This window comes from Sander vitreus, chromosome 15, assembly GCF_031162955.1.
Source record: "Sander vitreus isolate 19-12246 chromosome 15, sanVit1, whole genome shotgun sequence".
Lineage (NCBI taxonomy): Eukaryota > Metazoa > Chordata > Actinopteri > Perciformes > Percidae > Sander > Sander vitreus.
In genome coordinates, this window is record NC_135869.1 from 16,662,003 (window position 1) to 16,685,805 (window position 23,803).

At 40.4% G+C, this 23,803-nt stretch overlaps 3 protein-coding genes and 1 non-coding gene across 8 annotated transcripts; 2 read left to right on the forward strand and 2 right to left on the reverse strand.

Annotated features, from left to right (window-relative positions):
- Positions 1 to 2,135: 2,135 nt before the first annotated feature.
- On the forward strand, positions 2,136 to 2,207 carry trnae-cuc (transfer RNA glutamic acid (anticodon CUC)). Its single transcript has one exon. It is a non-coding gene; the product is annotated as a tRNA-Glu (tRNA).
- A 587-nt stretch (positions 2,208 to 2,794) lies between these two features.
- mrpl12 (mitochondrial ribosomal protein L12) lies at positions 2,795 to 7,289 on the reverse strand. The gene is made up of 5 exons (XM_078270180.1): positions 7,111 to 7,289; positions 5,389 to 5,587; positions 5,202 to 5,276; positions 4,879 to 5,016; positions 2,795 to 3,406 (listed from the first exon to the last, which is right to left on the reverse strand). The coding sequence occupies exons 1-5, from the start codon at positions 7,167 to 7,169 to the stop codon at positions 3,290 to 3,292; spliced, it is 588 nt and encodes a 195-aa protein (XP_078126306.1). The 5' UTR covers positions 7,170 to 7,289; the 3' UTR covers positions 2,795 to 3,289.
- Positions 7,290 to 8,056: 767 nt separating this feature from the next.
- On the forward strand, positions 8,057 to 9,491 carry LOC144530682 (methyltransferase-like 26 B). Its single transcript, XM_078270349.1, has 6 exons — positions 8,057 to 8,256; positions 8,515 to 8,677; positions 8,839 to 8,898; positions 8,997 to 9,064; positions 9,165 to 9,243; positions 9,329 to 9,491. The coding sequence occupies exons 1-6, from the start codon at positions 8,057 to 8,059 to the stop codon at positions 9,374 to 9,376; spliced, it is 618 nt and encodes a 205-aa protein (XP_078126475.1). The 3' UTR covers positions 9,377 to 9,491.
- A 124-nt stretch (positions 9,492 to 9,615) lies between these two features.
- hgs (hepatocyte growth factor-regulated tyrosine kinase substrate) lies at positions 9,616 to 23,735 on the reverse strand. Of its 5 annotated transcripts, none has more exons than XM_078270344.1 (20): positions 23,565 to 23,735; positions 21,757 to 21,841; positions 21,520 to 21,595; positions 21,030 to 21,122; positions 19,425 to 19,548; positions 19,050 to 19,102; positions 17,961 to 18,029; positions 17,727 to 17,851; positions 15,511 to 15,622; positions 14,461 to 14,559; positions 14,277 to 14,372; positions 13,393 to 13,431; positions 13,107 to 13,289; positions 12,769 to 12,979; positions 12,498 to 12,670; positions 12,274 to 12,414; positions 11,891 to 12,074; positions 11,474 to 11,610; positions 11,193 to 11,375; positions 9,616 to 10,973 (listed from the first exon to the last, which is right to left on the reverse strand). In XM_078270344.1, the coding sequence occupies exons 1-20, from the start codon at positions 23,599 to 23,601 to the stop codon at positions 10,872 to 10,874; spliced, it is 2,322 nt and encodes a 773-aa protein (XP_078126470.1). In that variant the 5' UTR covers positions 23,602 to 23,735; the 3' UTR covers positions 9,616 to 10,871. The 5 variants fall into 5 exon arrangements, with proteins under 5 accessions (XP_078126470.1, XP_078126469.1, XP_078126467.1 ...); XM_078270343.1 differs by having other exon boundaries at positions 12,769 to 12,982; XM_078270341.1 differs by having other exon boundaries at positions 15,505 to 15,622.
- Between the last annotated feature and the right edge of the window lie 68 nt (positions 23,736 to 23,803).

The window sequence follows — 23,803 nt, forward strand, 5'->3', positions numbered from 1 at the left end:
AGAAACATACTGCATGTCTATACTCTCATTCAGTTAAGAACACTCAACAACACTTTGTACAACATTTCTGGAAGTTTCTAAAGCCCAAGTGTCTGTTTTGGTTCTTAAAGGACAAAGACAGTCGCGTTCTCGTATATAGGCAGCCTGGGATCTACTGTCTTTAAACTATCTTTTTAATAAACTGTCTGTACGCTTCCAATGTTCTCAATGCTTCGGTTAACATTTAGGGACCCTCATTATGCTACCGTTGAAGTGTGGTGATATTTTGAGCCTTTTTAGTGGTATAAAATAGCGATTTGTTTTTACTTTCCCTGTGCCCCAAATACTAGCGTTGTAAGCTAATCAGCGGTCCGCACTAGCTTGTTTCAAGCTACAAACACATTCGATTAGCATGAAAACATGTCCCAGAGAACGATCGAGTGTGTACACATCTGTTATTAACCCTTAGGTTCGTTTTGCGTTGGAAATGTCCTTTAAGCATGAGATTATTTTAAATAAGTAGTGCAGCAGTGGTATGAATGGGCAGCCTGGCACTGCACTGTGTGCTGACTCAGAGGCTGACAGAGAGGGAGGGGGCTCATCACAGATGACAGAAACAGTAAATGGATACCCGCTCCAAGTCAGATCAAAGGACAAGACATATGCAAACGCTCGCTGCTGCAGGAACTGACACATGCAGACACGTGTGATGATGACACCCAATTATATTTAGTATTCTAAATCAGGTTTCTGTCCTCTGCCTGGCTGCCATTAGTCCAGAAAATAACCGCACTTCACTGCACACAAATCTACATCTTTAAATGTATATGTAAGAATCAATCACAATGATGGTTAACTTTACATTATGATTAATACTCCCTATTCTGAGTTGATATTTACTTGAAGGTCTAGTCTACCATTGAAAACAATGAGTTTCCTAATTTGATATCCCTTTCCCCTTTTTCATAGTGACATTAGGTACTTTTCCACTAGAGTCCATTTTTCAGTTTATTCTGTCTCATTATTTTGCAATCTGAAAGCTATTTAACTTAATCAATTATTTTGTTTCAGTGATCCATTCTTTCTGAGTTGGTGTATTTGAAGCAATCCAGTTTTTCATGATACCCTCTTTGTGACTATACATAACGAAAGACAGATATTTTTCTTATTTGAATGCAAATCTTCCAGTATACATGATTATGGTGTGAATGGGATGGCTATGTCAATGTGGATCATTGCATTCTTTGTTATACCAAACCAAAGATCTTTAATTTTATTGCAGTCTCACAACGGATGGAACAAAGTTCCTCCAGCAGCACCACATTTTATAAGTTACCTCTCATCCCTTGTGCCCATTTTATTTAGCTGTGACGGGGGTGTAATGTAGTCTGTTGAGTATTTGAAATTGCCTTTGTACAATGGAAGGGCTGCCTTGAGTTGAGTCTATTTTTTTTTTATCTCAGTTAAACTTGATTTGATGTTATGTGCGGCTATCCTGCAGTGATCCAAGTTACACTGTAAAAAGAAATCCTGAAAGCATCATCACTAACACAGCAGGGTTCCCTTTCTAGCCACGTATTCTTCAGGACATTCCATTTTCTATGATTTGAACCAGGGCTGACTTCCACAGAGTTTTTGTCATGTTACATCTGTATACATCGATGATCAATCTCTGTTCACAGATGTTACAATGGGCCTTTTTCTTATTGTGACATGTTACAGTTGGAAAAGCACAGATGTAAATAATACAGTTTCAAATTACATGATGCTGTCCTTTTCCCTGTATTTTTTAATTCAAGCCTTTCCATTTTAACATTTTATTTGAGCATTTCCATTTACACTCTTCTAAATCTTTCCACTTACATTTGCATTTTTAGTTCCATTTTGTCATTTTTGGTGATTTAGATTTTACTGATTTTAGATTTCCAGCAGGAGGTGTATGTAGGTTATATTTCGGGCAGTATCAGACATTTAAAAAAAAGACCAAATGGGCTTAACATTGATGTAAAAATAAAACGATTGACGCTTAATGTGCCCGGGTCCGGTACTCAAAATATAACTAAACCTGCAGGTTTGAGATAAACAGGTTCACTATGCGGTTAAAACTGTTGGTTATACATTTTAGTGTAGCAACAATTTTTAAATCCTTACAGCCTTCCCTGGTGGTCTAGTGGTTAGGATTCGGCGCTCTCACCGCCGCGGCCCGGGTTCGATTCCCGGTCAGGGAACTTATCTTTTGGTATAGCAGTAGCACAGTCCGTATACTGAGAAATTGCTTTCCCCTCTTCAAGGACAGCAACTGTTTTCTGTTCATGTCGAAATTATATCAACATAATTTCAACACTTGTAAGTTTACACGGACCAAAATGTGGTTCAAACAACTGATCCTGTCTGGTGTGATATAGAGAGATGTTATGACCTCTAGTGGTTAGAAACACTGAGGTAGAATGCAATCTACTATAGGTTAAAATATTCAGTTCTTCCACACCAAAAATATACAGATTTGCAGTCTCAGTCCTGCATGATATGTTTAAACAACACACATTGAGCTTACAATTTCATTCTTGTCATTGTCATGCTAGGGCTTTTATATTTAATATATGAACATCCGTTACAGTCAAGTCCTTGCCAAACAAGTTCACACATTGCTGATTAAGCCTATCGATGTCACCGCTAAGGAAATCACTCTGGATTTTTTCAGTATACCAGAGTTGTGGTGTCTATGGCAACATTCCTGGGCTGGTGCACCAGAAGGATGCCGATACAGCTTATTTGTAGGCAGGAGTGGTTTATTAACATTAATAGAAGGGACAAATGGATTTTTCAACTTTAATTATTCATTAATAACAATTCTGTAAGTATGAGGACTCAGCTCTGCCATCCCCTGAACTAGATACAGTATCTGGTGTTCTTCAACATGAGGAATGGTAACCATGTCCCCACAGCATAATCTTTACTTCTTTGAAAAGAAAACATACACAAACAAAATGACCAACTGACTTACTTGGCCCCCAGGCCAGTGTTTCTGTAGCTTGTTTGCTACACAAGTATCAGACAGACACATGAGCAGACTAAAGGACAAGAAAACAGCAGGGCGGCCATTTGTGCAGGCTGTGTGCCTGGAAAGTTCAGTTTGAGTTGTACCGCCCCACCTGACACTGTTAAGAGACAGTATTAATGTCAGAAGGAATTTCTTTGTTTCCCGGGATCCTCCTCTTTGTCATGTAAAAAAAAAAAAAAAAAGAAATAAGAGAATGAAGGATGAAGTACATGAACAGCAAAATGTTGGAGAACTGGTGGGCACGTAGATCTACTCCAACACGACGGTGCCTCCTGCTGCCTCTAGGGATGCTTTCAGTTTCTCTGCCTCTTCTTTGGATACATTGGCTCGGATTTCCTGGGGCAGAGACTCCACTAGTTTTTTAGACTGGTTTAGGAAGGACAGATAAAAAAGAAGATTTAGTGAGAGGTTACCCAATATGTGAAAACAGGAACAGTCATACTGTCCTGAGCCAATATGCGACATTGGTATATTTATATATAAAAAAATAAATAAATAAATAAAAGATTCAGGGCTGGGTACCGAATTCGATACTTTTTAGGCACCGACTGTCTAACGTTACACGTCCTAGAGACACGCAGGAAAAACTCTACGTTACACACAGAGTTAAGGCTTACGTAGTAGGAGCTGAAAAATAAATAAAGAATTATAATAAATAAAAATAACTTGTGCCGTAATGTTGTAATTTCTTTTTGTTAAAATGGATTTTATTTTACTAATTGGTATCGAAAAAAGTATCGTTCCAGAACCGGTTTCAAAGTCACGGTATTAGTATCGGTACCGGTAACGATCCAGCCCTAAACTGATCATATACTAAAGGGCCCAATGTTAGTAATTTGTTAATTGTGGTGGTAAAGAGAGGCTGTCTAAACATAGGACATTGCAAAGGAAAGCTGTGATGAATACTATATTGTCTTTATACAGACTTTTAAACTGGTCATTTAATATTGTCTACTTTAGGCACCATGCAGCTGTATTATTTGGGAAAACAAGTTTTGGATTGAGAGTCTGCATTAGCAGAAAGTAATACATATAAAGGCACCCTGTGGAGTTTTCTTGCAAAGTTTCTAACCTATACACATTGTGTGTATCCTTGAGGTTTAACAAACATGTGAAGTTACTTTGTAGTGTCAAAGACAATTTTATAGAATATTCTGCATTGTTTACATTGATGTTTGCTAAAATGCAGCATCCTCTACAATGGATTAGTACCTTGCTACATTTCTTGGCACTTTACCTCCACCTACTGTCAATCAGCAGGCATTACTCCCTAAGGCTGTTTTATGCTTCTACGGAGGCTCCACGCAGAGCTTTCGCCGTAGCCTATGTAAGTGGCCTGATGTTTGTTGTGCGCTGGTGTGTGCGTCGAGCCGGCATGTGTGTGTGTGTGTGTGTAGGGAGTGTGTGGTAGAGCGAGGGAGAAGTGAGATAGTGACAGCGATTAGCTTTGGAGCGAGTACAGACTCTAGAGTCATAGTGAGAGAAACAAAGTGTCTCCCCTGTTCTTTCTGACCAAGGTGGGACATCTGTACCAGGAAAAGTTAACCCTCTCCTTGATTTCATGTTGTTTATGGAGAAGGAGAACCAGGAAATGAGTCTGGGGAAATGCAACGCTACCAAGTCACGGCCGAGCGACGTGTAGTTACATTTTTCGAGAGGTGCACGTCATGCTACGGCGTAGGTTTGTGTCTTCACATCTTCACGTACGTAGCAACGGCGTAGATTTTACGCAGAAGTATAAATCAGCCTTTAGATTTACCAGTGGTCAAAAACTCTACAGGGTGCCTTCAAATGACTCCGATTAGGTCCCAAAACTGAGCACTAACGATGAGACTTACCTGCACCAGATTCAAGCCTGGGATGCAGTTCTTCACTTCCTTTATAAGTTTCACTTTTTCAGCTGCCTTTAATTCTGTCAATTTTACTGTGAAGTGAGTCTGCTCTTTCTTGACTGGTAACGCCTCCTCTTCTGCAGCCTAGTTTCACACAGAATGTGAAAATAATATGAAATCAGTGAAACTTGCAGTGATACAATATGTAGATCCTGTGTCAGAGAAGTGCTGATTCAAATTTAAAGTCATTTTTGAAGTTGTAGTTTATGGTGTTGTAGATTAAGTTATATTGTAAAGTAATCCAGTTATATGGTCATCTCTGTACTTACAGCCGCCGCAGGTAGAGCTGATGCAGCCATCGCCCCCATTGGCATCATTCCAACATCCTGAATGTTCAGAGTTTTCTGCAACCAACAAAAACCAAATCATCACTCAACATGATACCACAGATGCATCACAACAGTCTCTATCTGACAAGGCACATTGTGGTTTAGATTCAGTGACTTTTCCACACACCTTGAGGAGTTCATTGAGGTCTGACACCTCTAATAAAGTGAGGCTGGATATATCATTGACAAGCTGTTGGATTTTGGGAGAATACTGTTTGGGTGCTCCGTCAAGTGCAGGGGTGGCGATGGCATCTGAGTGGGTGGCTGGACTGGTCTTTAGAAGTCTGAGAGCACACAGGGCTGGAGCCTGACGCTGAATGTGTTGCCTGAAAAATGAAAATGGATTAAATGTGGTCCTCAGACCTCACAGTGTATAAAGATATATACAATTTCAGCTGAGAGTATCTGCAGTTCACATATGGCATCAGAAATGTGTCTTTACATTTCTCCACAGCTCCTTTTCGACTTTGTCTATGCAGAAACTGTGACTACTTTTTACTAAAAATGTGCTCAGCCTTACAATCAGATAAAAGGTTGAGTTGATATCTCACATATGGGTACAGACTTCCCATCCTTGTCTGGCATCGGCACACCAAATGTTTGGGCAGTGTTTCTCATGCCAGACATGCACACAATCCCAATTTGGCTAAAGTTATTGTATCATAACATTTTTAGGGGCGGTATTCACACCTGTCCAACTGTGATCGGCTCAAACATTATGCATTTCACACTCCTTGCAGACCAGTTAAAATGATAATTCTTTCTAAGGCTGATTTTAGTAATTTTAGGAGGCTGAAGAAGTAAAATAATGCAGTACAAAAAACAACATATTGATTCATAGATTACTTGACTGACAGATAATTTATGATTAACTCATTTGACGCTTTTTAAAGCAAAAACACCAAACATTCCTCCAGCTTTTCAATTGTGAGGATTCACTGCTTTTCTGTGTCTTATGCAGAGCAAACTTGATATAAGGTTTGGACTGGTGGTCAGTCAAAACAAGCAGTTTGAAGAGTTCACTTTTTGGCTTAGGACATTGAGATTTTGAGTTGTGATTGAGTTTAAGGATTGGAATTAAGTCTGGCAAAATAAATATAAATACTTTTAGTTTACCTATTCTGCTAACGTTAACCATCTTGTGATCGCTCAGATATTTCTTATAACACTTTATGGGGGGTGGGGTTATACATACACCAGGATGGTGGTAACCAATGCGGTGTTGCACAGACAGCAGCGACTACGGTCAGTTCTGGTGGCTGCAGTTGCACCAGGTTGGTTTGCTGACATAACGTTACAACCTGTAGTCCACATTAAGGACTTGTGTGCCATGGTACACGGAGTCAATAACGAGATGCAGCTTGCGGTTACTTGACCAGCAAAAATATTAATTTCCAGTTACACGAGTGTGACCTTGGCCATCAGAAACATAGCTGGTTCATGGAGGAAACATGTCAAACAGCTGCTACTTTTAGATTTAACAACCAAACTAACGACGAAGATAAAGTGTTGCATAAGACTAAATGCAGGATATTGGGCCATGGTTACATAGTTAAAGCCTGTAGGGTTCAGTTACTGCTGGCTAAAGCTAAAGTTAGCTAACATACTTAACATACAGCCGTTAAACATGAAACCTCTTTCTGACTGCGGACTATACACCTTCTGTATTCATACGAGCTACGGAGACAACAGCATATTCTACAACCAAAATAACCGTCAGCAGTCACAGACTGTCTGCCCTTGGAGATGCAGGCAGTCAGACCCTGATATAACGTTAACGTTACCGTTACTGCTGCCCGGTGTTAACGCTATGTGACGGGCTGTTAACCTCTCGGCTGAATTCACGTACCGGGGTGTGGTGGCTGCAGCCCACAGCGCGGACCGGAGGCAACGTCTGGTGCAGTACATGTTAACGTTAACTTCTCCGGTGTCTCTCAAATATAAAACAAGTCTGTCACAGCCGGGTCTCCTTTCAGTCCCTCTGCCTTAAAAGCACATGGCGTCCTTTCTGCTCCTGACCTACCCACAATGCATTACATGAACTGTTAGGAGTCTACGGGAGCCCATAAGGGACATAAGTAAAGTATAAATAAATAATGTGAATAACATATTTATACCTATGATTTTTTAATATTATATTATTAATCTTTAAAGGTATGAGTACATTTTTTTCATAATTAGTACAGATGTTAACAGTAACTGCATTAATAACATACACATATATTTGTTGTAATGCACAGTCCTGCAATATATTTGTAAAAGATTCGCTCATGTATTTTTATACCCGATAATACTCAAACACACTTAATGATTAACACTGTTAATTTAAGGTTGTGTTGCAGTTTTTCACTATGAACACAAAACGGCAGTAAACACACTCAACATATCATATTGTACCTGCATATTGTATTATATTATCGATATAATACAACAAGCAATATAATACCACTCATTATGATGATTGGAATTGCTAGTCAGACACTAACTTATTGTATAAATTGATCTCTGTCCATGTTTCTCTGCTGTGTGTGTGTGTGTGTGTGTGTGTGTGTGTGTGTCCTACCTGTACTGTACCAGTGCTGAACACTGGGGAGGAGAACAGAGGGAATCCTCTTAACTAGGTAATCTCTGCACCCATCTGCTGTTACAGTCATCCACCACATCCAGTCCACATTAGTCCCTGTCAACCAGCACAAGTTAAGGTAAGATGATCTCTGAGAAAGAGAAAATCAATGCATAGGCTGGCAATAAAATATGATATGGTAACATGTCCTTCTGCTTTTCTCCTCCAGACCATGCTGCTGTCTCCTCAGGCAGAGAGGAACTGGGAGGATCTGTGTTTAGTGCTTGAAGATGTGCTGGAAGACCAGTCCCACAGGCAGCTGTTTGCCTTAGAGTTGGGCTCTGGAACAGGGCAGCATGTCATACGCTTTGCCCAAAAGATGCCCTTTGTTACCTGGCAGCCATCAGACATCAAAGAAGAGTCTCGGGACAGGTTTGTGGGTTATATATATAAAAAAAAAAGAAAAAAAAAAAAGGCTTCAAATAGTTATGCTGTCTTACGTACATCAGACACAACAATCTATTAATGATCCAAGAGAATGGTAATACAGTGGTCATACAGTGTGTAAGCTCAAACGGACAACAGGTTGTACATTTTTCAGTTATGTGGATATGAAACAGTAGCAAGTGATTTATGAGAATCTGATTCTAAATTGTAAATGTACAATTAAGTCTGCATTATCGCTTACAGTATTAAGGCATACATTGCTGCAACCCATGCAAAGAATGTGCTGCAGCCAGTCCACCTGGATGCCAGGGAACCATGGGAGAAATGGGCAGGCCTTTCTTGCAGATCCTGTGATGTTATTGTTGCCATTAACTTACTGCAATACAGCTCCTTCAAAACAGCACAGGTAGGCCTGGTTATAAAAAAAAAACCCTCAAAGATATTGAGCTAAATTGTGCGAGAAATTCATGGTAATAAAAAATTATGTGTGACTAGCCATAAAACACAGATCTCAAAATGTGCCCGGACATGTTTCATAAACATTTTTTTTTTTAATCATTTTCCAAGGGTGTTTTCAATGGAGCAGGTCAGATCCTCAGGCAAAATGGCCTTTTGATAACATATGCGGTATGCACCAACAGTCGTTACTATGCACTCAAAATAGCACGATGTCATCATGTGAGTGTTAAGTGCAAAAGCTGACACCTTTCCAAATCGTGTTCCAGGTGTATGCTGTTAATGGCACTATTACACCAAGTTGTAATGAACATCTGGATGCAGAGCTTCGACAAATGTGAGTGGCTGTTTATTTCCTCTAATACAACATGGCAACATGTGTCTGGTGAAGCTCTGCTAGTAGGATGTAAATTGACTTATTAAATGCTTAAACACAGGGATCCAGAGTGGGGTCTTCCAGACATCAATGTGTTGAGACAGCTGGCCTATGGGAACGAGATGCGTATGGAGAGGATCGTGAGTCACATACTAGAACTTGGATTAACTACTTGGTATTTAACTACAATTTAGCATTTGCATCTATATTGTTTTTAATTTCCAGATTGAGATGAAAGAATACTACAAATGCCTCATCTTCAGAAAACTTTAAAGAAGCCATACTGCACAAAGGAAAAGAAAGTTTAGTATACCAATGCACAAGTTAAAGCACATTTCATCATATCACTCATTAATGTAATGTTATGGACTTTACCCCTCTTATTGAAACATGCATCAATGTGACATGGAACACTGTATTTACATGAATAAAAGTTGCTATACAATTCATGTCTTTCTTTTGAAATCCTGTGGAAGGCTTAAGAAAAAAAATAATCCAAGACAAAGCAAGGGGACAATAAGAACCAGATATTTATTAAATATAATTTTAAAATTACTTTTAAAGTCGGACAGATAAGTATGATGGAAAAAAGAAGTTCACAGATGGCAACTGAAGGGTTACGGAAATCACTGATTGGATGTGTGTGATACATACACGCGGTACTCAAAGTTCGCTCTGTAACCATTTCCACATTTACGGAGAGCCAAGTACACTTTAGAAAAGAGTTCCCACCTGTACTTACTATGTAGATATCCTCATCTGTGACAGTTACAACCAAATGCACAGGGAGATGGGGTGCCTGGAGGTCATTTGCAGTTAATTGTATGTTAAGGTCTTATCTTGTGACGGTTCTTTATCATTGGCAACAGAAATCATTTTAATTAAGAGATGTGGGATGCTATTAGGGTTGCTGTACTGCTTTAGTATGTATATTTGTGCCCACTAGTTGTATCATTTAACTTAGAAAAGTATATTAGGATTAAACAACCACCCAGTTATCACTCATCCCACAATGCACAATCCCTGCATATGTGTTTCATTATTTAAGAAAACTACATTAAGACACTGGATATTCCAAGCAGTGCACAACAAATAATGCCAAAACAAGATGACACTAGTTTGTGTGCTCATGAACCGAAAACTACAGCTGGAATGGCAAGCTACGGACCTGATGGAGATGTGAGATAGTGCCCTTTACTTCCTTTGACTGTGCTTTCTCTCCCTAGACATCACTCTTTATCCTCACACCCACAATCTCTTAAACAGCACATACTGTCTCGATCACTGCCCAAACTGTTAGGATATGTTGCAGTAGTTCACTTCCATTCCAGAAAATAATGAAAATTTAACATGCAAATTATGCTTTAGAAAAATATGAGACAACGGATTGCTATATCTTGTCTTCTTTTTATCCTAAATTTTTTATCGTATTTTCTTATCTTTTAACTTTAATACCACTGACTATTTCTGAGCTGCAGTTATTCATTTAATAAGGAAATACTACATACATACATACATATCAGCGGGGGAGGAAGAGGGAGGAAGAGGGTGAAAGGGTCTGGGTTTGGTGCCCTGTCTTGCAGCTTTCCCATACTTCAGTGGGGGAGAGGCAAGAAGAGTCACAGTTCTGCAACATCATCACAATATTTTACATTGCCACAACATCACAGCAAGGTGGGAGGTGTGTGTTTCCAGAGGGCAGAGAGTCTGGAGAAAGACCAAATGAGGAGGGGGGTGTAGTGCGTCAGACCCTGCAGCGTGCAGGCTTTCAGTCGAAGGAGATGAGCTGTGCCTCAGCGCTGCCAGGCACAGCCTGAGAGACCTGCTGCTGCTGCTGCTGCTGCTGCTGCGGGCCACCAGGGGGAGCCACCTAGCAAGAAAACGAGGTAAAAGGTAAAAATAGGAGGATGAGCGAGGATTGAGATTGAAATAACCTCAAAAGTAAAAAAATAAAAAATAAAAAATAAAGATATAAATACATTAACTGAGCTTCTTGTGTCAGTATGAAAGACACTTTAATTTGTCACAGTCTGTTGCAAACTCTTCACAAAGTTTTCTTAATGCTAACATCTGGTGGCAAGAGGCTGACCTGTTGGTACATGGGCGGCTGGCCGGGCATGTACTGCTGTTGGGGGGGCATATTGGGGTCCTGTCCTGGCAATGCTGAAATCATGTTCTGCATGCTGTATTGCTGGTAGCCCATGTAACCCATACCATTAGTGGGGGCAGGCTGGGACATGGGGGGCATACTCTGGGCCTGAGACACTGCATTCTGCACAGAACAAGGACAACAGTTAGTGGGCTAATTATTTCTCTTTAAATATGTTGGTGGTAGTTTGATCAGAAAATAAAAGGGGGAGTCAATCAGACCTGGTAGCCCTGTGTGGGTGTGGGCTGATAGTTGGAGTAGGGGGGACTAGTAGTCGGCGGACCCTGACCAGGAGGAGGAGCAGGCTGCCCATTGGTGCCTGCAGCCTGGTACATGTATGCATTAACCATATTGGGATCTGGAGGAAAAGAGGACAATCAGTCACACTCAGGAGCACACTTGATTAAAGCATCTTGCCAAATGTTATTTATTTATTTATTTATTTATTTATTTATTTATTTATATATATATATATATATATATATATATATATATATATATATATATATATATATATATATATATATATATATATATATATATATATAGACACACATATACATACACACACACATATATATACACATACAAATGGTAGATTTTCTAGTTCTGAAGCTATTAAAAGTTTGTCTTCTTACCTGGGGCAGCACTGGGCATGGCCTGATACTGTGGTGGTGCAGTCTGCCCAGGAGGGTTCATATAGATGTTGTGCATAGGTGAACCCTCCACAGAACCAGCAGGACTGAAGGTGCCTGGGTAGCTCGGTGGAGCACCAGGCTGGTACACCACCCCTCCTGCCACATTGTGGGGCAAAGACTGCATCTGCGTAACAGCACATACTATATTATTCCCATATATTTATGAAGTGGTAAATATGGCGTCTACTGTAAAATTTATTTAAATAGAAAAATGTGACCAATAAAATAAAATTGGAATTACAAAAAGCGTTATGCCAACTATTCACACTGGGTGCTACCCTCGCAATTAATCTGCTAATCCCAATGACGTATGAAGTGTGTACCTGGGCATAGGGCAGCGAGAAAGCAGGCATTTGGGCTCTCATCTGGACTGTGTGTTTCTGCTGCTCCAGACGCATCTGCCTTTCCTTTTCCTGCTCCTGGAGGCGCTGGATGGCCAGCTGTCGTTGCATCTCCAGGTACTCCTGCAGTTCAAAGACAAACACTTGTCAGCATGGTTATGAATAGTGCATCAATATCTGCATTTCAGAGAGACTAATTTTATTACCTGTTTCTTCTGCCTCATGATCTCCAGTTTTTGTGCCAGCTGGATCTGCCTCTGTCTCTCTGCTTCCTCTGCAGCGCGACGGAGTTTCTCTCTGTGTTCGTCCCGAAGTGCGTTGAGGGCGGCACGAGCATCACGCACCTGAGCCAACTTGTCCTGCAGCCCTTCATAGTACACTGCAGACAACATACAGGATGTGATAGTTCAGAGAGTGGACACACAGGGTGCCAGAAATGCGTTGGCTAGCACAAACTCATGCACAGCTAACACTCACATCGCTTCTCATCTAGCTGGTTGAGGATGTCCAACAGCTGTGGATGCATGTTGTTAATGGACTGGAAGAGTGAGAGCACAGCACTGTCGTTGGTGATGCTGCGCCCACGCATGTGGTTGCTCTTCATGCGGTTAAGGAAGGTAGTGACAGAATTCTGCAGAGCCTTCAGGAACTGCTCATGGTTCTCCTCCGACTCCCCGTTCTGGTACTGCTGCTGGAGGCGGGGACGAGAGGGAACCAAAACGTGGAGAGTCATTTGTGGTCTGCCTACTCCAGTTCAGCTAGCCGAAAGAAATACTACTACAAACATCTGCTCTCAGCACAATGTTTCAACATACCTCCACTATGCTGACTGGCTGGACAGAGACAGGGACAGCGACAGGGACATGACTTTCTACTGGCTGACTGATTGGCGGAAGGGACTCAGCCAATGGCACAGAGGCAGGGGCTGAGGGGGTGGGACTCTTGCGAGCCTCTTCCTGTTTCTTCTCCCAGTACGTTCTGTTCAGGTAACGGGCCAGCTGCAATAATGTGAAAGATTACCATCAGGTTTATAAGCATGATGCAAGATTCCAATTAGTCTTCCATTTGGAGGTAGAGAGAAGAGAGAGATACCACATGTACCTCAGGGTCTACATCTTCAGCTGATGGAGCAGAGGAGTTCTGGAGAAAACATATAGTTCACATTGGTCAGTAACAAAACACAGTTCAATAATTTTCTCAATGATCAGCAGACAGGTGGCCGGGTTAGCTCAGTTGGTAGAGAAGGCACACATATATTGAGGTTTACTCCTCGACGCAGGTTTGACTCCGACCTGCGGCCCTTTGCTGCATGTCATTCCCCCTCTCATGTCTTCATCTGTCCTATGGAAATAAAGGCCTAAAATGCCCGAAAAAATAATCTTAAAAAAAATAAATAAATAAAAAAAAAAATCAGCAGACAGTTGAACCTTGTTTTAATAATGAAAAAAATGTTTGGTAGTGTAAATAATTGAGTTTGCCAGAGAGAAAAGCTTGATGTATACTTCTGCGTAATTGCCATTGCTACGTACGTAGGTACGTGGAGACAGAAACCTACGCCGGACCATACACGTAGCCTGACGTGCACGTCTCGAAAAATGTAACTACACGTCGCGCCGACATACGTCGCTCAGCCGAGGCTTGGTAGCGTTGCGTTTCCCCCTACTCAATTCCTAGTTCTCCTTCTCCATAAACATGAAATCAAGGAGAGGGTTAACTTTTCCTGCTCCAGATTTCCCACCGTGGTCAGAAAACACAGGGGAGACACTTTGTTTCTCTCACTATGACTCTAGAGTCTACTCGCTCTGAAGCTAATCACCGTCACTCTCTCACTTACTCCCTCGCTCTATCACACACTCCCCACACACACACACACCAATGCACAAGTGTAAACATCAGGCCACTTACATAGGCTACGGCGAAAGCTCTGTGTGGAGCCTCCGCAAAACCATAAATCAAGCTAAAGGCAGCATGAGAAGAAGTCTTACCACAGGGGAAGTGTAGAGGGTGCTGACTGGTGGTGCTGAGGAAGTTACTGGAGGGGGATCAGCTTTGGGGTACATTGAGTAGGAACTCTTTTGCCTCTGTAAGTACACATACAGGTATGTATCACTGTCTATTAATAAACAGACAGTATCAATACAAAAGGGAAATGTTTGCTGTTTAACTCACCATTCGCTCCTTCTCCTCAGCCTCGCTCTGGGAAAGGGCAATGGCCAGCTGCAGCTCCTCCTCCTCCTGCAGTGCTGCCTCATCTCTCTTGGGGGGCATCTGGTAAGAGAGTAGAGCAATTGTAAGATCCATAAACCTCATTAAAAGGATGGATATAAAAATCTAAATCAGAATGAGATTTATTGCTATAGTAAGTTTTCACTTGCAAGGAATTGCCTTGGTGTATTTGGTGCATACAATAAACATTAAAATGGGAATAAACAACAGATCAAAGTACAAGTCAGTCAAGAACATAAAATAGAAATATTTCATAAAACAATATGTAAAAGACACTATAACAAATATGTACAATAGTATTGTTTTAAAAAGGAAAAGAAAGCTGTATGCTTTTTGTGCAGGGTGTGCATAAATATGAATCAGGGGATGTGCAAAAGTTCACAGTATATATAATATACGCAATTGCCAGGGACAATAGTCCAGGATATGTGTTAATGTAACATGTAGTGTTTGGGTGGCCACAGCAATCGCGACCACTCAAGACAATGCTTGCGATTCCACCAGTTCAAAATAAAGAAGCACAAATATCCAGAAAAAAAAAAAAAGACCAAATCAACTAAATCTGCAAGCAAAATGCTCTGCTTCTGAAACGTTCCTGGTGTGGTATGACGCAAGGCACAGGACGGAACAAAACCATGGAGCAGCCAGAATGCAGCGCATCTGCGCCTAATGGAATCCCCCGGTCAAGAGTCTGTCAGTGGGGGGTCTCGGGCCTTCTTGATGAGGCCCACTGCAGTCGGGAAGAAATATTATTGTAGCGTGAGGTTTTAATCCTGATGGGCCGCAGCCTCCTGCTAGAGGGGTGTGGGGCAAAAACTCTTCCAATACAGAGCAGGGTGAGGCCAAGACGATGATTAAAATACAGAATATATATTTTTTTTTTTTTTTTTTAAATGGGGAAGTCCTTCAATTTTGACTTCCTTTCTCAATTTTTTCTATTTCCATAGCAACCATTTTGACCATCAACTAAGCCATCTCATTATCTACTTCTACCTGGGATTGTTGGGAGAGCGGGCTGGTCAGGTACTCAGGAGGCAGCTCGGCGATGCCTGGCGCGGGGGCTTTTCCTTCAGCTTTCTTCAACGGAGGAGAAAGGGAGGGGTGGCTGGTAAAGAAAAGGGATCAGGGAGGATAAACAACCTTGTTAATCAAAAGAAAGCATGCTGCTTGAGACACCACGTTCTCTGCGAAAACAGAATACAAGAAAGTGCATACCTCTGTCAATGCTGCAAAATCTTCTACATTTGTTATTCTAATAAAACAAAATGTTTAACATTTTTTAATCTACATTCAGATTTGGATCTGCATCAAAACACACACATACGTATGCTGACTATATGGCTATAGAGTCATGTATAGACCAACAATCTAATTTTCCAGCAGTGCTCAAAATGGATATACTGTATAAATAGATCAGGTTAAATTAAAAGGTATTTTTGTCATACAAACTATATATGTTATAAAAGAGTTTATGTCATATCAAAAAACTACTTAATTACTTCTTCAGGGCCATCTAATGTGTTATGTATCAAATGTGGGATATATTGCATTGAATTTGTTGTAATGAAAAACAGCTAATTCAAAATTATGATAGAATACATTATAAATGGCAGACAGAGTCTATGGCCCTATTATCACCAACACATTGACCAACTTTAAACAGGTGGAGAAGCAACTACGCTACACCAATAAATGGCATTTGAACACCCCAATTTGGCACAACATACACTTAATGTCTGGTAACAAACCTTTTGTTTATAACCAGTGGAGTGACAGAGGTATTTATACTCTAGACCAGCTATTCAATGATGAAGGTATGTTAAGTTTTGAAGACCTGAGAAGCTTTGAGGTCCCTAGGACATCATTCTTCCTTTATCTTCGCTTAAGATCAGCCTTAAAATGTTATGAGTGCCATGGGGAAACAGTCTTGAGATGCACCCAATCATTAAATGGCTTGTTGATTCTCCTGTGAGAGGATTAGTGTCCAGGATTTATGCTAAACTGTATCCGTAGGAGAACTCCCAATAGTAAAGAAATGGTAGCGAGGGCTGAGCCCGGAGGGGAACGTAATTAAATGGGAGACAGTTTGGGACAAAATTTTCCACTGTTCCAAGAACCCAAATCACCAGCAAATCCACTTCAACATATGCCATAGGACATACTGGACTCCTCAGAAGAGATACGTCTCTAAAGTCATTCCTACTCCCTATTTTGCACGTTCTGTCAACCTGAACAACAAACTGGAACTTTCCTGTACATGGTCTGGGAGTGTGAACAGGTGCATGAGTTTTGGAATAAAACAACATCGATACTATCTGATGTGATAGGATGTTGAATTCCTACTGACCCAATTGTTTTGTTACTTAATGATGACTCTAAATTACACCTACTTGGGAGACCGAAGAAAATTTGGCTAGCCAGATCAACCGCGACCAAGAAAATGATAGCTCAGCGCTGGCTCCCCCCCACTCGCTTTGTATTAAACAGTGGTTGGCGTATTTTCTATACATAGTTATGCTTGAGCTCTTTACAGCAAGGATTAACAAAGCCAAATCATCGACTATAGACCTATGGAAAACCGCAGCAGCACAAGTATCAATCCTAATGACCTCAGCATCACAAGAATTAGAGGAGAGCGACTAGGCAAGGTGTGATTTCTGTTTTTGTTTATTTGTTTGTTTTTGTTTTCTTCGAGGCCGCAGAGGGTGGGAGAGGGTTGTTGTTCTTGTTCAATTGTGTTTGTCTGTTCTGTATGTTTAAAAATATAAAACCAATAAAAAAAAATGTATCTTAAAAAAAAATGGCTGACAAACTGAAAAAAAGAAAAATGAAATTCGACGTATAGATACGGGTCCATACTAAAGATGATAGAAAATCCTAAACTAAGAAGCTATGAAGGCTGACAGTAATCAGGAACAAAACTATCTAAAACCATTGCATACTTACATAAGTATATACTACAGCATAACTTGAGCAAGAGAATAATTTACAATGCCAGTGTCATGCAGCTAATATATCAATATATACATATATATATATATATATATATATATATATATATATATATATATATATATATATATATATATATATATATATATATATATATATATATATCTCTACAGACATAAAGGCACTGTTCAGAGCCACCATACTTCATCCTCCGAGACTGAAAATTCACACTAGTTACATCACATCTGGGGACCCACTTGTTAAGTAGCTCAAAGCAGGGCTCACACACACGCACTTCCTTCTCTATGCCAAACTTGGGAATGGTGGAGCACTTAGACGAACACTTGCCACAGAAAATCTGGCCGCAGGCTCGACAATGGTGCTGGAAAAGCAAAAAACACAAATCAAAGTCAACTTCCGCACATGCGAAACCTGTAACTGAATGAAGGAAACCATAAAAAGTGCCCTAGTTTCAAGAAAGCCCAGCCTACCTTTCTCGTCATAACTCCAAACTGGACTCTGCACCGGTGGCATTCCTCGGCATCAACCCAGTCTGGGGCCTGGACAAAGCAGACAGACCACATATTACAACATATATGGTCACTGGAGCTTTGTGTGTAGTCATCTTCTCTTCTAAATAGTTCAGTGTCAATGATCACACAAATCATGCTGATTCTACAGATACCACCCACTTCATAGCCCTAAGGGACTGTTATTTTTTTATTTGAGGGGCTAACGTAGGAGTTTTGGTATCTTTAGTCAAAATAGACTTGACCCTCTCTTCGACACCAATACATTTTTCTATGACCCTCCAAAATAATTGGGGAAAAAGGCAAGACCCTCCCCAAAAAATTATTAATGCCTTTTGTACAGGTTTGCACTTGACAAAGATATAGAAGTCAAATATGGGTTGTTTTACGAAAATTGATGGCTAATTGCAAAGTTCAGAAGCTCCACAGTCTGATGTGACAGCCGGCGGGTGCCTGCCGGGGTCGCTGGCTTGCCGCCCGGCCTGTCCACCTCCACAGACCCCGCTGTGAACTGGCTGGAGCTCTATAAATAGGATTGGAGATGAGAAGTTTAACTGACACGTAACCACGATCAGCGCTCACACACTCCACTTAGAACCAACTGCAATGTTTAATTTTAAATTAATGTAGCCTACAGGCAGTCTGGCACACGTGGATGCTCAGTATTTTCTGTGGGTGCTCAAGGCAACGCGAAACCTTTCAGCTAGTCAGCTTCATTATATTCCAGCTCCATGTCAGTGACGATAGCGACTTTGTCAACAGGTGGCGCAGTTAGCTATAGGGTCATGTTGTGATTTTTTTTGGGGTCAGACCCATCTGCTAGCGATTGGGGGCCGATACTGAGAACTACATGGAAAAGTATGCACCAAACAAGAATTTTGCTGTTTTCATGAATATAACCCCCCCCAAGACAAAAAAAACGTTGGGTGACCATCCCCTCAACAAAGAATAAAAAGACATGACCCTCCCCTATTTTCCTCCGGTGGTCCATTCCATAAATACCGAATGGTCCCTAACTCACATTAAAACAAGAAAAACTAAATGTCTCACTCTCTCTGCTGCAAACATCGCATCACTCTCCTTAAACTCGGGGAACACATGACCTATGAAAAAAGAAAAGGAAAATAAACCTGTTAATACAGTATGATACTAGTAGTGCATTAATAGAAGTTAACAATCATACATAATAATTGTTTTATAATAAAACGTACCATCTTTTTGAATATTGCTTGAGCTTTCAGTTGAGTTTTAGTCATTAAAACATTGTTGTAATTGTATAAATATACATTAATGTGTTTTTCTTATATTTAATTGTAGCTAAGACACAGCTGAGAAAAACGTATCTGTGTAATTATACTTTTAGAGATCCTTGGGCTTCATTTCAGGCAAATAAATTGAAGTAAAATACAGCATGCGTCCACTTACCTTCCACTTTCATGATCTGATAGGTGTCTTGGACCACCTTATATTTGGGTTCGTTGCGGAAGGCGTGAGCCCAGGCCTGGATCAGGTACAGGATTTTGTTTCTTACGTTTGGTTCCGTCTGTTTCTGGTGGTAAAAGAACCACACAGTGAAATAAAAAGTCTCTACACCTCTAAATCCCTCTGGTGTTTATATTCTATGTTTCTGTTGTCACATAACATTGGTACAACTGAGCTTTTCAAACACAAACTAAATCAAAATACATTGTGTTTGGTGACAAGAACTGAGGTGGGAAGTCCCTTGTTTTGGTCTGTCACAAGGCTATGACATCATCAGGAAGTGGAAACCAGCATAGGCTGCAGGAGCTCGTGTCACATGATACAGCAAAGATCCAACCACATATTGCTAACTCACGCTGTCATGCAGCCAGCTGCCTGATGTGATAAGGCTTCCAGCCAAAATATGGTCAGACAAATCTCCCTGTCTATGTGTAACAGGGCAAAAACACTGCACAGTTATGAATTAGATATTATTTAACCCGATTGATTAGAGGTGAAACAAATAGTCAATTAATCGATCAACATAAAATTAATCAGGAAAAAAAACAGAATGACAATTAATTAATCATTTCAGACGTTTTATCAACCAAAACTGCCAACATTTTCACTGGTTCTGGCATCTTGAATATAAGGATTTGCAGCTTTTCTTGGTTTTATATCTTTGTGAACTAAATATGTTTGGGTTTTAGACTGTTGGTTGAACAAAACAAGGTGCTGAAGATGTTAGTTATCCCTTAGTCCACGTGTCAAACTCAAGGCCCGGGGGCCAAATCCGGCCCATTGCAAATTTTGTTCCGGCCCACATATCAATTTAGGTTCACAACTAATATTGGCCGCCTAGCTGTGCACAACACCAAAAGTCAGTGACACTGTAATTATGTGACACTTAAAGCAGATTTTGGCAGATTGGGCGACTATGAGCCTCAGAAATTCCCCCACAACCAGAGAGTTTACATATTCAGGCTGTGAAACAGGTTGCTGGGAGTCAGCTGTGTGGTGGCCTGCTTTTAAAAATGTAATCTTTGTTTTTCATGTTTTGCTAAATTCTATAAGGGCTAAAAAACTTTTTTGCCGACTTTTTAGGGTTTTATGTCGACCAAACTGTATGTGAGAAAGCTATATGAGACATGCAATAAAACAGCCAAAGATATTTGACTTTTTGGGTTAAATAAAAGCATGTCAGTAAACTCTACATGTCTGGCCCTTATTGTGATTATCATTTTCCAGTGTGGCCCTTAGTGAAGTTGAGTATGACACCCCTGCCTTAGTCGAATAATCAAAAAAAAATTAATTGACACATTAACTGACAACAAAATAACCATTAGTTTCAGCACTAAACCCGATTAAATAAATGCTGCAACCGACATTAGTTCACCTTTTGTCAGCAAATCCAGCTTCACAATGAAAAGACAGTACTAACCAAAACAAAAGGTCAAAACTCACAGTATGTAGGGACTTTGAAAAAAACAAATTGTAGCAAGAAAAGTATATTGGAAATTAAACAGAGCAGGATTATGAAGTTCAAGAAATGAATACAATGGGGGTCACCTTAAGTAAATCCTTCAGTTCCTCCATAGTTTGTTTACTCGCCACCTCATCGTGGACTGTCTGGCCACAGTTCTTCACCACTGACTCCAGGACCTGAAAGGTGAGGTCACATAATCATTCGCTATGCCAACTACGTTACACATATTTCACCAAAGCAGCTTTTTCCAAATGAAGAGGTGACACAAATTAGAGCTGCAATTGTCAATTGATCAATTGTCAACTATTAAATTAATTGTCAAATTTTGATAACTGATTAATCGGTTGGGTCATTTTTTATGACTCCGATTTCAGATTCTTAAATGTGAATATTTTCTAGTTTCTTTACTCCTCTGACAGTAAACTGAATAGCTTTCAGACATCATCATCTTGGGCTTTGGAAAACACACATTTTATAGACCAAACAATTCATCGAGAAAATAAATCGACAATGAAAGTAATCATTAGGTGCAGCCCTAGACAAAATTGTGACAATACAGCACACAGGTCTTACCTCAAGTGCGTAGAGGGCCACATGTGGATTTTTGTCATTCAGCTTCTTCTTAATGGCCCCGATGGCATATTTAGCTCTGCAAGGACCAAAACAAGAACATTGCTCAATAGAAATATCAAGACAATAAATTAAGTTAGCAAGGCACACAAAAAACAATAAACCCAATACTCTAATTAGCTATTTTCAACTTCAACAGCTGATGATATGAATGCAGAGGAAGTGGGCAGAATTACTTACTGTGCGTCTCCTTGTCGAATGAGATCACAGATCTGCAGGATGGATTCCCAGTCAGTCTCCAGCAGCAGCTGACTGGTGGCTTTATCTGCAATTAGTACAGATGGTTAAAGCTTTATAACATTATACAGTATTGTCTATCTAATATCAATATCTGCTACACCAAACAAACATGACATTAAAAAATACCAGGCTTCCTCCTCTCCTAATTACAGTCCTAAGTGTTGTAAAATTTGACTTTGCCAAAGTGGCAACTGCCTCAGACCCCAAATGCCCCAACTTGAATTTTTGGCAATTGGTTTGTGGTAACAAGTTTACTAATTGTATCTTTGGGAATTTGGAAATATGCACAGCTAACGGTACACTATCCACTAGGGTTGGGCATCAAGAACAGACACCTACTTGGAATCATTTCAAAAATTACGATTCCATCGGAATCGTTTCTTTATTGGAATCGTTTGGAGGATTTGGTTTCAAATCCGATCATCGCTTCCCAATTTAATATGCGCAAGTTTTGGTTTCCGAAGCGGCCAGGCTCTTGTTGTGTTGCACCCTTGGGACACAGTAAGCAGCGCTCTAGTGGGGCTTTATTTTACGTTGAAAAAGCGGTAAAACTGCAAACCACCATTGACTCAAAATAAAACCTTCCTTTATTTGTGAAAATAAGCATGTGACCAGTTTAAACTCCATCCCTCAAAGAATCGGAATCGAAAGGAAGAATCGGAATTGGAATCAGAATCGTTAAAATCAAAACGATGCCCAACCCTACTATCCATTAACATTATAAGGTGGGCTATGCTTTGTACCTGATCTTATGGCCCTGTGTCAACATGTATGCTAGTTTTAGAAACTAAATTACGTAAGTCCATGCTTACACATTGGATATTTCTTAACTTCTGTGTTTTAAATTACCACATCAACAAAAAGTACTTTACAAAATGCACGGAGAGTTGTTTATCAACTGAGTGCCAGCCGCTCATTTTTACCCCGGGCCCCACTAAAAGGTTAATCTGGCCATCAATATCAACTGAAAGGCATGTATATAGTGTGTTGATACATAATTGTCTGCCAGTTATTAATTTAACTTCCAAGACAATGGTTTTATCTGACGGGACTGTCAATTTTCAACATATCTAGCTACATGTATGACAAAGTTGATTTTTTCCCCCTGGGATAGTGCTAGTGTAAGCTAAGCTAATTAGCCCCTTAACGTTACCTTTGCCAGCTTATTTTAATGGAAAGGTGTCTAATTCAGTGTAACGTTGATCTATACAAGGACTAACGTTAGATAAGCCGCTAGCTAGCTAATTATAATTGTAAGTTATCTAAGTTATCTTATCACCTGTTGTGGACTTAAGACAACACTAAAAGTCATAAGTTAGCTAGCTATCTCACAAATGGCAATGTTGTGCATCTTGTGCTACTTGGCTATCTGTGATAGCTGAGCCATGTCGTCAGTTATACAGTAACATTAACATTATTACTGAATCACTAACGTTAGCTAGCTAGCTAACGTTAAATGAAATTAACAGCCAGGTTTGGCTTGGCTAATAGCACGAAGGTAACACAAGGATAAGGTAGCGTAGCTTGGATTGGACTTTATGCAACGGACACATAATACTGTATTTGCTACTTAGTTCAGTTGCTAATTTAAGCCCACCATCTGGGCCTCTAAACAAAGCGAAATTGTTAGCAGGCTAAAGGTAGCTGGCCTGAGAGCCACAGCCCCAGCGTCTGTCAAAACAATACGCTGGAAAATATCGCACTTTGACTAATAAACTATTAACTTAACGAATGTATTGGTAACTTACCCAGAAGCCTCTCAAAGGTACCTCCACCTTTTCCCATATTAGATTCAAAGTCTCAAAGTAGCTGTCGAGGTGTCTTGTTTAGTGGAGGGATCCTGATATGCTCACCGCTGATGAGGTTAGCCTGTTAGCTTCTGTGTTAGCCACGGACGGAGCACAGCTGTACAGCTCTTCCTACTTCCCACTTCCCACATCCGCCGTAGAACACCCCCCGAAACTCCCTCTGGCGACTGATAAATGCA